Source organism: Marmota flaviventris, chromosome 9 (assembly GCF_047511675.1).
Source record: "Marmota flaviventris isolate mMarFla1 chromosome 9, mMarFla1.hap1, whole genome shotgun sequence".
In the NCBI taxonomy this organism is placed as follows: Eukaryota; Metazoa; Chordata; class Mammalia; order Rodentia; family Sciuridae; genus Marmota; species Marmota flaviventris.
This window is the reverse complement of record NC_092506.1, coordinates 128,919,125-128,933,564: the sequence shown is the minus strand read 5'-3', so window position 1 is coordinate 128,933,564 and position 14,440 is coordinate 128,919,125. Positions and strand designations below refer to the sequence as shown.

The following is a 14,440-nucleotide window of genomic DNA, read 5'->3' as shown; positions in this document are numbered from 1 at the left end:
ATCTGACTTATGCAAATTGTATTCCACATTAAGTTTATTAAAAATGTGTAAAAGTATTAACAGATGCTAGAGTATTATTTACTCAACAGTATGTTTTACTGTTACATAGAACATTTAGTCAAGTGGAACACTATTATATCTGTCATTTAACAACAGGATGCAATACATGAGTGTTAACATATAAACAAATATTCAGTTATAAAGACATATTGCATTCATAAGGTAAATATAGGTGAAAAAGATGCACTGTAAACCTGGCATGATGGTCCATGCTTGTAATCCAAGCAAATTGGGAAGCTGAGTAGTTTTAGAAGTTTAAATTCAGCCTCAGCAACTTAGTGTGGTTTCAAGCAACTTAGCAATACAGTCTCAAAATTTGAAAAACTGGAGAGAGGGCTTAAGAATGTGGCTCAGTGTATAAAAATACCTAAACGTAAACTGAAATACAACAAAAAATTAAAGTTTAAAATATTACACTTGAGTGTTAAACATAAAAAATAGATTTCATATAATTCTTTTCTCAGTATTCAAAAGTGAAAATAGTAATTTTTGATTTAGAATAACAATTATATTCTTTCAAAGATGACGTTTCTTCACTATGCATGTATGATATTTATGACTGTTATTTCTACAAAATAACTTGATAATGCTTAATAAATTTAAGCAAAAGCTAAAGACAACTACTTGTTTTCTAAACTTAAATGGGTTCTGTATTTTACTGATCCTTGATGTATACATCAAGGTGTAATATATAGATAATAACTTTACTATACTCTCACATTTATTATAAATGTTACACTGTTATATAAGGCATATATTTTGGACAAAATCTGTTCAATGTTCACTACTAGTATAAGTTTTCAGATGTTCAATGAATTTAAAATTTAAATACATTTTGGATATATTATTTAACTTTTTAGGGTTTCTGGGCACAATGAATTTTCCAAAAATAAGCAGTGTTTAAGAAACATGTAGCTATTTTTTTTTTCCATTTGTTTCTTTTCTAACCAGTACTTATCCACAGGTTCTGAGTATTGGTGAATAAATTTTGGAGGCATTGTCACATTGTCAATTTTCACATTTCAAAACATTCTCTATGCTATGGTTATTGTGATGAGGATTAAATGTTGTCCCTGTCTTAGAGTAATGGTACAATGGTCTCATTTTTATAGCTTCTCTCCAATGTGCTTTCTCTGATGTCTTGTAATTTATGATACATAATTTAAAATGTTTCTACATTCTCTACATTTATATGTCTTCTTTCCAGAATAAGTAGCCTAGTGGTGAAAATAATTGATTTCTTATTAAAAGCTTTGCTGCATTTTTTTTTCAATTTGTAGAGGTTCTTTTCTGTATAAATTCTGTTGTTAATAAGGTTTACTCTCTTTTTTTATGTTTATTTTTTAGTTTTAGTTGGACACAATACCGTTATTTCACTTATTTATTTTAATGTGGTGCTGAGGATCAAAGCCAGGATCTCACATATGCGAGGCTAGCACTCTACAACTGAACCACAACCCCAGCCCCACATTCTTTACATTTGTAGGACTTCTCTCCAGTGAGTTCTGCTGTGATGAATAAGGTCTATTTTTTGACCAAAAGCTTTTCCACATTCTTTACATTTGTAGGGCTTCTCTCCAGTGTGAGTTTTGCTGTGGTGAATAAGGCTTGATTTTTGACCAAAAGCTTTGCCACATTCTGTACATTTGTAAGGCTTCTCTCCAGTGTGAGTTCTGCTGTGGCAAATAAGGTGTGATTTTTGACCAAAAGCTTTGCCACAATCTTTACATTTGTAGGGCTTCTCTCCAGTGTGAGTTCTCCTGTGGCATATAAGGCTTGATTTTTGACCAAAAGCTTTGCCACAGTCTTTACATTTGTAGGGCTTCTCTCCAGTGTGAGATCTGCTGTGGTAAATTAGGACTGATTTTCGACCAAAAGCTTTGCCACAGTCTTTACATTTGTAGGGCTTCTCTCCACTGTGAATTCTCCTGTGGCAAATAAGGCTTGATTTGTAACAAAAAGCTTGGCCACAATCTTTACATTTGTAGGGCTTTTCTCCATTGTGAGTTCTCCTGTGGCAAATAAGGTCTGATTTTCGACCAAAAGCTTTGCCACAATCATTACATTTGTAGGGCTTCTCTCCAGTGTGAGTTCTCCTGTGGCATATAAGGCTTGATTTTTGACCAAAAGCTTTGCCACAGTCTTTACATTTGTAGGGCTTCTCTCCAGTGTGAATTCTCCTGTGGCAAATAAGGCTTGATTTGTAACAAAAAGCTTTGCCACAATCTTTACATTTGTAGGGCTTCTCTCCATTGTGAGTTCTTCTGTGGCAAATAATGCTTGATTTTCGACCAAAAGCTTTGCCACAGTCTTGACATTTGTAGGGCTTCTCTCCAGTGTGATATCTGCTGTGGTAAATAAGTTCTGATTTTTCAACAAAAGCTTGGCCACAATCTTTACATTTGTAGGGCTTCTCTACAGTGTGAGTTCTCCTGTGGCGAATAAGGTGTGATTTTTGACCAAAAGCTTTGCCACATTCTTTACATTTGTAGGGCTTCTCTCCAGTGTGAGTTCTTCTGTGGCAAATAAGGTCTGATTTTTGACCAAAAGCTTTGCCACAATCTTTACATGTGTAGGGCTTCTCTCCAGTGTGAGTTCTCCTGTGGCGAATAAGGTGTGATTTTCGACCAAAAGCTTTGCCACATTCTTTACAATTGTAGGGTGTCTCTCCAGTGTGAGTTCTCCTGTGGCAAATAAGGTCTGATTTTTGACCAAAAGCTTTGCCACAATCTTTACATGTGTAGGGCTTCTCTCCAGTGTGAGTTCTTCTGTGGCGAATAAGGTGTGATTTTCGACCAAAAGCTTTGGCACATACTTTACATTTGTAGGGCTTTTCTCCATTGTGGTTTCCTCTGTGGTAAATAAGACCTTTTTTTTTACTAAAAGCTTTGCCACATTCTTTATATTGGTAGGGCTTCTCTCCAGTATAAATTCTCTGGTGGAGAACAAGGCCTGATTTTTTATATGATTTCTGGTGTTCACTCTCACTTGGAGTTTTCCCTATTTTCTTTTTTGGTAAATATTCAAGATCACAACTTCTATATTTTGCACTTATCACTTCATGAAATATATGTTTTAGGCCCTTTTCTGGTGAATATACTTGGGTATGATTAGGAGTCATGGCTGAAATAAACAAAAATAAAAACAATACCTATTAGACTGGGATAAATATATTTTGCCTACGTAACATGAAATTAAGGTAAAATAAGTACATCAGGAGTGTAGCATATTAGTAAGTCCAAAGTCACCATAAATTCAAAATATATATTAGTTGAATAAAAAATGTACAGAAAAAATTACATTGAGAATATTACCAAAATTCTTGTATAGACCACAGTATCCAAGAGGAGTACATCATAAAGAAGAATAATATAATAAAGTGTAGAAAAGTATCATTAACAGCCTTTTTTCCTTAATAAGATAGTATTGTGTATTTAGGAAATATTTACCAGCTACCTTCACTGTCAGTAGAACAAGAGAAATGTAAAACATATACAAACATTTCTGGCTTTTTTAAAGAATGTCCAAAAAATGTTTTTTGTCTACCATGACATAGAGACATGAAAATAACTAGCAGAATTTGAGTGATAATTCCATAAATATTCAACAAGTGTAAAGAGGCAATGGACTCTTAAAAAGAAATATGAACAAAAAATTTACTAAGAAATATACACAAATATGTCTATAAAATTTATCATAAAAAACATTTTTTAAAAGACTATAAAAACCTTGCATAGCCTATGGCCATAATACTTGGATGAATTCAACACATGAGAGTCAAGTATATTAAATTGATTTTTATATTTTTACATTCATGTGATATGAGAATTTCCTTTATTGACAAATACAACTTTGTTTATCTATAAATATATCATGGTATTTTATACTATATATACAAGGTAAAATGACTAAATAGAATGAATTAACACAATCATTATTTCATATAATTATCAATTTTGTTCTTACAAGGTATTATATTCCTTCTACTAGTATTTATGAAGAACATAATACACTCACTGTGTGGTAAAATAAAACTCTTGACCCTATTATGCTCAATAAATAAAAATATGGAGACTTTCACTATAATATCAACCCTACACAAAACACAGTACCTGGTGAGCAAAATTTTGCTCACTTAATTTCGGAGTTCCACATGTGAATCAAATGCTCCTACAACTTAATATCTGCCTGCCACCTTTCACTTAATTCAAAGTCCTGCATATATTTCTTATAACACTTTAAGAGACAAAATATTTTATAACTAAATAATAATAGTATATATGTACATATTTTTACACATTCGACATTGATGGGCACACACATTTAGACCCTAGCTTTAATACTGAGAAAAATGTTTGCACTAAACACAAAAGCAGAAGTATCTCTTCAATTTTCTGATTTAATTGTTCATGGATACATATTTAGTACTGGCAATTCTGGATCTTTAGGTCATCCAACTTTTAATGTTTCATGTGTAATGCTTGAGATTACCCCCCAAAATTCTATATCACAAACTACAACACAAGTCTTTTTTAAAATTGTTAGAGCCATGTCGTTTCTAAATTTCTGTGACTTCTCTCAAATGAAGTACTTTTTCATGGCCTCCCAATTAGCAAATATTACAAGGATGCAGCACTGTTCTTGCCTATTTTTATTTATTTAAACGTTTTTATACTTTTTTCCCAAAAATGGACTATATAATCTACTGATGGCTCCTTTAATGAACAAATAAAAAATAGTACAGCAAATATAAACAAAGATAAGCATGGCTAAATCCAAGTGACAAAAAAGAAAAAAAAAAAAACATTAAGAATTTAACATAAGGAGACGGACAGTTATGAATTACTCAAAGAACACTAAATCACTATTCAAAAAAAGTTTAGGGAGTGAAATTGAAAAATATTAACATCAATGAGCACAATGTTTATGTGAATAATTCTTTAAGAAAAAATGAGAGGGGCATTACTAGTGTGCAAATCTGAAATTCTACCAATATGGGATAGGCTTATCAAGCAGTACCAAGTTTAAGAAAAGTCTAAGCAACTTGTACAATACTGTAAAAATTAAAAATCTAAAGAATATATAAAGAGAAGTGTTATATATGTATATATACTGTGTTTTGTGTAGAGTTAATATTATAGTCAAAGACTCCACATATATTTTCACATTTCCTATATATATAGGAAGTGTGAAAAGAAGCCAAGCATACCACAATAAAAAAACAATGATCCAGAAATTAAATCACTAATCAAAATTTAAAAAAAATAAAAAATATTAAAAAATCACAAAATAAAATTATAATGATTCATTCACTTCAAAATATTTATGATTACTAATGCATTATTTGAAAACACAAAACAAAAGAAAAAAAAATACTAACAGAATCGAATCTAAAAAAAGCAAATGTCAAGTCAGTTCCAGCAGACAGCATGGAAAGAAACCAAACATGATCTGCTCCTAGAGGCCCTATTTGTTTAAAGATGGATAATGCTCCTGCCTTTACATCTCATCCTTTTGCATAATTTTTAATCAATGAGATATAGTTTTAAATCAAGAAATTTCTCATTATTCTTTTGGACGAGCTTTGTTGAGTGAGCAAATTGTATCCTAATACTTGCCTTTTAAAACAGAAACAAAGAAAGATCTAGCCTCTCTTTTATTAATATGCATTAAATATTGTTTTATTTACAGGTAATGTGCTCAATATACAACATAAAGTTAATACACAAAATTGGTCATCTGCATTGAATAGACATTTTATTCTCAAAAAAGCCATTACTAAAAAAATTATGTAATATATGAGGTTCCATCTGACCAGCATGACAAGATCCTATGCCTTTGATCATGTGGGGAAAAGCATAAACTGCTACTCTTATGCCAACATGTCCTGTTTGGACTCTACCTTCATGCATGAAAAATAGCAATTATAAATGTACATCAGGGACTTCACAAGCTGATTTCTAATTTTCATTTAACCCTGGAAGATAAGAGTTCATCCAAACAAGAGAATAATCATTCTTCTCAAAAGAGGAGAATCATTAAAATAGGACCCCAAGATACATGAATTCTAGTTAATTCTAGTTACTGGGCGGGGGATATAAAACCATTAACAGCCTCAGCACAACAGGTGTTGGCTAAAATGGGGTTAGAATGTACTCTAGATAACTTTGTTACTGCTTTGATTGATAAACTCACACAAAACTCTGTAAATGCTTTGGTCTTAATAACAATTTTGCTCTGTTTCTGTACACCAGCTCTGGGAAAATCAGTACTGTCAGATCCTGAACTTCTAGAACCCATTACAATATCTTAACTCACTTGCATAAAATTGTTATATACCTGCAAAAATGTCTCATTGTTGTCTTAGCAGAATAATGTGTCCTTACCATCCACATAGTATTTAATAGGTCACCATCCTGTGCAATTTATACATATAAGATCTATTCCTCTTGATAAAAAAGTGATGATTCAGTGAAGCTTCTCTCTAAGGCAGAATTTAATAGGTTGACATTCTCCTTAGTGGGTTTACCTGGACTAGCTCTAGGGGCTTATAAAACTTCTATGAAACTCGCCTATGCTATCATAAACAGTATTAGTCATGCCTCCATGGATGTAAATATGCTTAATGAAGAACAAAAACAACATTGTCAAGCCATACTTGACATTCATGCTGCAACTGATTGTCTGTTATTGTTACATCATAAAGGATATCAGAAGTTTAATAACATGTGTTCCTTCAATTTAAGTTATAATAGTAATTTTATTTCAAAAGACTTAGATTACCTTAAAGATATCATTAATAAGGTTGAACAAGATGATGGATTTTGGACTTGTTGGATTGGTTAACTTCATGTTTACTCAATTTCATCTGGGTCAAAAATATTCATAGGTGGATGTTTACTGATGTTGGAACTTGCTGTTTTCTATGTCTGCCCTATTTTTTGCCCCCACCAGCATTACGGAGATAAGTAATATTATTTATTCAAAAGGCCTTTAAAAAGAGGGGAGGTATTATGTATTCTGACCTTGGAAGAGACAGGAAAGTGTTGGAGTGATTGTAACTGGCACCCTGAGTCCCAAAATTGTAATGCCCAACAGTTTCTCCCTGAAGCTATTAAGACAACTCTACAGGTGCACTATCTAGTTTCTGTGGTAATGTCCTTAGGGAGAAGGGGCTCTATATTTGTATTAACTGTTCCTAATATTGGTTAGCTAGCACTTGGGTTTAAAGAAAACCTGGGTTAGAATGTATTCATGATATCAGAAGGTATGTAATTTTGGAGTATTATATGTGCAGCTGTTAAGAGGTGTGGCCAGTTATTTTTTTTTCTTTTTTCCTTTTCACTGTGTGTGTCTCTCTCTTCTCTTTGCTTCTTTAAAAGTTTCCTTACAAGAAGATATGAAACAGATCATGCTGGCCCTTACAACAAAAGGTAAGTTTTGATGGTTAATCTGAATAAACTGGGACATCACTAAAGAAGAAAACAGAGAACACCAAGGAATTTGAAAATGTGATAAATATAGGGCAGTATGTGTTCAATGATTACAATCAAAATAAATAAACCTAAGCTTCTGAAAATTTCTTCTGCTGGATAACTACTCTTTCAACATTTTTCAGTTTGGTTTTCTCCTTGACATTTGAATGACTCAATTGTGTCCCCTGCTATGTGTACAGTAGTTTACATCACTAAATTATACTAGGTACTACTTATCTAAAGTGAAGAATATCTGTACTAAAAATGCCCTTATGCCCTTTTTCTTTGAAACACAAATCTGAAACTCATTCTTATAGAGAAGTTCCCATAAGATACTCTGCAACAGAAGTAAATTAAATAATAATTAGTAGTTAATAATTTTAAAGGGAAATTAAACTTACCCAGGAAGGCAAAGTTTCTATAATTCTCTAGCATCACATCTCTATATAATTTTTTCTGAGCAGGCTGAAGGCATTCCCACTCCTCTTCAGTAAAATCAATGGCTATATCCATAAATGTTAACAGTTCCTAAAATAAGAATAGGTAAATAAATAACACATTGACCACATGAACATTTGCACAGTCTGTAATGTAATTAAAGTTTAAATGAGAGTTAGTAGACTATCATGTAGGTAGTGCACTTCTGCAGAAAAAGTGATTGAAGTTCAAAGAAGTATACATACACCATATTTATGAAACACAATATAAAACTCAGGCATTATCACAAAAATAAATATATATTTTTCATTTTTATGTCTTGATCTAAATTATACATATTTTTCAGATGAGAAAATCATGGTAATTAAGAACGGGAACCCTCAAATTTTAATTGTACAACCACTAATCAGAGATTTACTAGTGTGTAGAATCTTATTTGTTATTTCTCTAATAGAGCTAGCTATTCTGAATGTGTAGTGAGATCTCTAGTAACTCCAACATCAATGGTATAAGAGAAATTTTGAAATGCAACAAGGTAGACAGACCACTTAATGGAAATATTTAACAGTTTATTTAAGTTCAAACATTTTATGTTTTTTATGTGTGTTATTAATATAAAAAATAGCAACAACAATCCTGTTTGAATTATCCTTTCTATAATTTTAACATCTATTAACATACAAAATATATATATATATATATATATATATATATATATATATATATATATATATATACAAACTTTGATCGATGTTTATATTGTATATTTATAATAGAATATACGTATAGCTCTTAAAACAAATAATTTCTTTTTTATTTGTTCTTTCTAGTTCTACCTGACAGTAAAATCGATTTTTATGATATTATGAAAGCATGTGATATGTCTTATCCTAATTAAAATCTTGTTCTTATTGGTGGTTACAATGGTAGGATTCACTTACAGATATATATCTTTTATATTTTTATCCTTGTCCCTTTTATTTATTTATTTATTCATTTATTTATATTTTGTTTACCATTGTGCAATCTACTGATCTTCTTTTCTTACCCTTCCCCACTTTATGAGCTTTAGATTTCACATATCAGCAATAACTTTCAACTTTTGCTCTTAAAGAAATGGTTTGTTTTACTTAACATAAAATCTCCAGATTCATCCATTTCCTGGCAAATGTCATAAAGTCATTCTTCTTTATGGCCAATTCATAGTTTATTGTGTACATAAGCAACAGTTTTTTGTCCTGTCATCATTGAATGGACCCATTTCATCATTGAATGGTTGGTTTTATAGCTTAGCTATTGTGAATTGTGCTGCTATAAACATAAATGTGGCTGTGTCAATGTAGTACGCTGATTTTAAGTCCTTTGGGCATATACAGTGCAGTCAAAAAACTGGGTAAAATTGTGGTTCCATTTCTTTAACAATATTCATACAGGTTATTATGTTTCACTTAGACCTCCATACAGCTGGAAAAATTGGAATTCATTTTTTACTGAGGTGAAAATAAAACATACACAAAAATAGTATAAGCCATAAAATGGCTAGGATTTATTATCAAATCATCCATCCCAATAAAAAGTTATTTTTTTAATATTTATTTTTTAGTTATCGGTGGACACAACATCTTTGTTTGTATGTGGTGCTAAGGATCAAACCCAGGCCACACGCATGCCAGGCAAGTGAGCTACCTCTTGAGCCACATCCCCAGCCCCTAAAAAGTAAAATTTAAAAACTAAAAGTAAAGAAAGTCTAAGCAAAAGAGAAAAATTAGAAGCTATCAAAGATAAACATAATACAGTAACCAGTATCAATGTTGGTGCTTTTAAATAGCAAATGAGCCCAGTCTAGTGATGGACAACTGTAGTTCCAGTGACTAAGGAGCATAAGAAAAATGGATCATAAATTATAAGACAATATTATATATAATATTGTCTTATATATGTTGTATTGAGCAACTTAATGAGGCACTTAGCAACTCAGCAATACTCTGTCTCTAAATAAAATATAAAAAATGGACTGAGGATGTGGCTTTATTGTTAAGCACCCCTGCATTCAATCTTCAATACAAATTTTAAAAAAGCAGATACAATTAAAAAAGCACTAGCAAATTTGAAAATTAAAAAAAATAAAAATATATCAATTATACAGTGTGTAATTGCAAATATAGGCATATATAATGATTTCTCACTTTATGGAAATACACTCTGGAAAATTTATCATAAGAGTCTTCTGCAATTTTCCAATTCTCTGAGTGCAATGACAGAATCTAGATGGTATAGACTAGTACATGGCTAAGATATTTGCTAGATCCATGGTTGTACATAAAGTCTACTGCTGACCAAAATACCATGATGCCACATGATTGATGTTATGAAGTAAAATCAATCAGGGTAAACCTCATAATAATATAAATGGTGGAACTACAGAAAACACCGACAACAAAACTCTTAAAACATGCTAGGATATTGGGAAAAGAGTGTGATAATAAAATGCTATTTTATCCCTTCACTCATAAATCATAACAACATATTTTGACACAGTAATGCAGAATATAAGTTATTAATAAATAATACTGAAATGTATAAGAAAGTACAAAGCTCAAAAGTTTATATACAAAATATAGGGTTCATATGGTGGTGTACACCTGAAATATCTACTATTCTGGAGTCTAAGGCATGAAGTTCAAAATTTAAGGCCAACTGAAGTTATTGAGCAAACCCCATCTGGAAATAAAATTTAAAACAGAGCTGAGAATATGCTCAGCATTAAGACACCTTGGTTGAATTCCTAATATCACAAAAGAAAAAAAATATTTTTTTTTCAAAATTATATAATATAACAGACTTAAACTTATGGATTACAAAATATTAATACAAAAAATGTATTCATCAAATGATTACATTAAAAGCTGCAAAACTGACAAGGGAAAAAAACCCTAATTTCCTCACATATAATCAAATGCTTATAAGAAGAACAAATACAACAGATTGCAAAAGAAAAACAAAAAATTCTTGAAGAGTCACAATAAAAAGGATATATCTAAGTGTTCAATAATCATAAAAACTCAAAATCTTTGGAAATTAGATAACATTGAATAAAATCACATCATATAGATGAATTGAATAGTATTGATGAATATGTGGAATAAATGCATTCACAAAAAAAGGAAAATAATAATTAAAGCTTTTATTATCCATTTGTAGAAACTGTTTTGTAATCATATGTATATGATACACCCACACAGTAATCATAGACTAAAATTACAGCAACTGTACATGAGAATACAGCCACATTCTTCCAGAGTTGAAACCAAGGGGCATGGATAAAGAGGAAGAAATAATTATTAAATTTTGTAAAATGTAATTTCTAGGAGCTAGAATATTTGTTGATGTATTATATCCAGTTTGACAAATACAATAAAATACCATGTATATTTTATGCTGATGTCACATGAATGTTGCATTTCATATGCAAGTATGTTTACAAAAGAATATGCAGTATTTGAGAAAATAAAAATACAGAAAAGAACATAAAAGACTCAAATATTCAACATATTTACAAAGGATAAAACTATTATACAAATGATCACTTTTCTCAAGGTACTCTTTAATAAAAACTGGTCATAACTTTACCATTCTTAGCTTTTTGTTAAAGAAGAAATCAAAGCAAAAACTTCTAAAATTTTCCTGGAAAGTTGAATGTATATAAAATTAGACAAGAACTCTCTCATATATAAGAGCAAATGTACTAGTGATCATTACCTGACACTAATGCATGTTATAATATTACAACAGTGTAGTAATTTTAAGATAAAGAAATCACAATACAGAAAACAACTTAGGGCAATTCATATGTATACAAATATCTTTTTACTGTTAATTATTATAAGTGTATAAATCAAAACATATCAATAAAATATTTAATGTGAGTGGATGCTACAATCCAACCTCAAGGTAGATGTGAGAATAAAAGGCATAGATTACAAAAGCGACTTGTATGCGGAATGTGTGTGACACTGGAATTATACACAAGCATCCACCAAACAGCAGATATAAAGAGAGATAATTTTAAAAAATAAAATAAAAATAAATAAAAGCAGAATATAAGCCTCCCTCCATTTATGGATACACCAAATAAATATATACTCCTGTTTTGAGTCCATCTAAAACTGTAAAGGAATTAGAGGCACACAAATTGGAAAACTGAAAAAAAAATATATCGAGCAAGACATAAGTAGAGGGGCTGTGGATGTGGCTCAAGTGGTAGCACGCTCACCTGGCATGCGTGCAGCCCGGGTTCGATCCTCAGCACCACATACAAACAAAGATTTTGTGTCTTCCGAAAACTAAAAAATAAATATTAAAAACTCTCTCTCTCTCTCTCTCTCTCTCTCTCTCTCTCTCTCTCTCTCTCTCTCTCTTTAAAAAAAAGACATAAGTAGAATGCACTTGAAGATTTTCCTAATTTGAGCAATATGCAAAATTACTGGAACAAATGCCCAAATCCAGTGTTAATATAAATAAAGGAAGATTGATTTGGGTTTGAAATATATTATTTAACTCTAAATTCCCTGTAGTTTAAATGCTAATTTATCTGTACACACAGAGGAAGGAATGAGATATACATGAGTACATGAGTATTTACTCCAGGAAGGAAAAAAATAAGTGGTTTTCTATGGCCATGCAAGATCCATGGGCTTTATTCCATTAGACCAGAGTGGAAGAGGTGTTAAATCTTAAGGGAACCCCTTAATCCCTGAGAGGGATTTGACAACATTTTCTAAAAATGCAAATAGCTGTTGCTGGCAGTTGAACTTTTATCTAGACAGTACCAAAATATTAACAGAGAAATACAGACCACCACTGAAAGCCCAAGTGGCAGTTTAGCACTTCCTGATCTCTCTCACCCAGCTCACTTTACTAATAATACCAGACCTAACCAATTCTTTCTGTAAGTAATTTGTCCCGATATTAACTTTTTCCATTCAATGGACTACATATGAAACCTCAAAGCATTGAAAACACTGGTAACTGTGCCAGTGCAAATCTCCCTAGAACAAAAAGAAGTGTTTTCACATTGGTGTGCAAACATTGTAATGGGCTAAAATCTCGAATATTAGTGAAGAAAAATGGTTAAATCACAGATCCCTCTTTATTTCTAAAATAGGTGCATATCAATTTTTTTCCAGTGAGCATAAGGCACCCTGGAATCTAAAAAGCTTGCATCAGAATTTTAGTTCACCATCCAATTATAAGATCTTCTGCATGAGCACAGCTGTTAGAATGGCTACTCTCAAAAAGTGGAAAAGTAAATAGTACTCCAATTATATGAATATGGAAGAAACAATGTGCTAGACTACAAAATTAGTGAAGACATTTTAAAAAAATGGAAGTTGAGAGTTCTATAAGTTATTTCTTTGAGAAACTAAGCTCTCTACATTTATACTGCTCTTGAACAAGAAAAGCCCCAAGTACTGGTCTGGACTTATGAGAGGCATTAGATGTGCCAGCTGTGGCAACCTCATATTACATAGTTCTGAAACACAGTTCCAGGAAAATACCAGAGTATGGAATGAGAATGCTCTCATATACATTTCACAAATGAGCATAAAGACACTCTGACAGGTTGTCTGACTTTGGAGACAGAAAGGAAGAGTAGAAACACATGATTTTTCCAAGATCAAGTGATTCTTCTTTACTTTGTACATACCCAGCCATGTTTTAAAATTTTGAGACAGGTTTTTCTAATTGTCTAATTAGTCTACCTAAGTTCCTGATGTTTAAGTGGAAATTGCAATCTTACTGACTTAGCCCACTTGAGTCTCTGGAATTAATATGCATGTATCATTGCACCCAGAGAGAAAAAAATATTTTAAAGTCTCATGCAGTTTTTGGTATAACAATTGAAAATACCATGTTCATTTGAAATATAATATGGGTAAAATAACTGATAATACTGCAAAAATGTAACTGATAATATTGGAAAAGGGGGAAGTTGTCATTGAACAGAAAGCTAAAATTTTATATATAAATGCAACTCACAATACTGGGGCATAAATTTAAAATCACACTCAGCAACTGTCTGAAGATAAAAAAAAAAATTAAAAGTACCAGGTATGTAGCAAAGTGGTACAGTACCTGTGGCTCAATCCACAATACCACAATCTCCAAAAAGAAGGAGAATGAATTCAGGAGGAAAGAAAAACTGAGATACCTATAGAGTATCTCACCCCGCTCCTGGAGGAAAAAACACATGGATTTGTGATTATGATGATCTCCTCACTCCAGAATCCACAACACAATCTGAGAAGATTCAGAAATATTGCCACAAATGTTCTCACATAGAATTTAAGGTAGGGGCTGAAGACATTCTATAGGATACTATAGGACTTCCAGTGTCTACTGTTAATATATGATCCAGTTGACTGGCCAGTGGAAATTCATGGCTGACCTTTCTCAGAAGAAGACAC

General features: G+C 31.7%; 1 protein-coding gene across 1 annotated transcript in view; it reads right to left on the bottom strand.

Moving 5' to 3' along the window:
- Window positions 1-1,555: 1,555 nt before the first annotated feature.
- LOC139707030 (zinc finger protein 271-like) overlaps window positions 1,556-14,440 on the bottom strand; it is a gene marked incomplete at its 3' end in the record, with an annotated part of 56,656 nt that continues 43,771 nt past the window's right edge. The window contains exon 2 of the mRNA XM_071617010.1: window positions 1,556-3,068. Within this exon, the coding sequence (XP_071473111.1) occupies window positions 1,556-3,068 (1,513 nt within the window). The remainder of the gene's footprint in view (window positions 3,069-14,440) is intronic.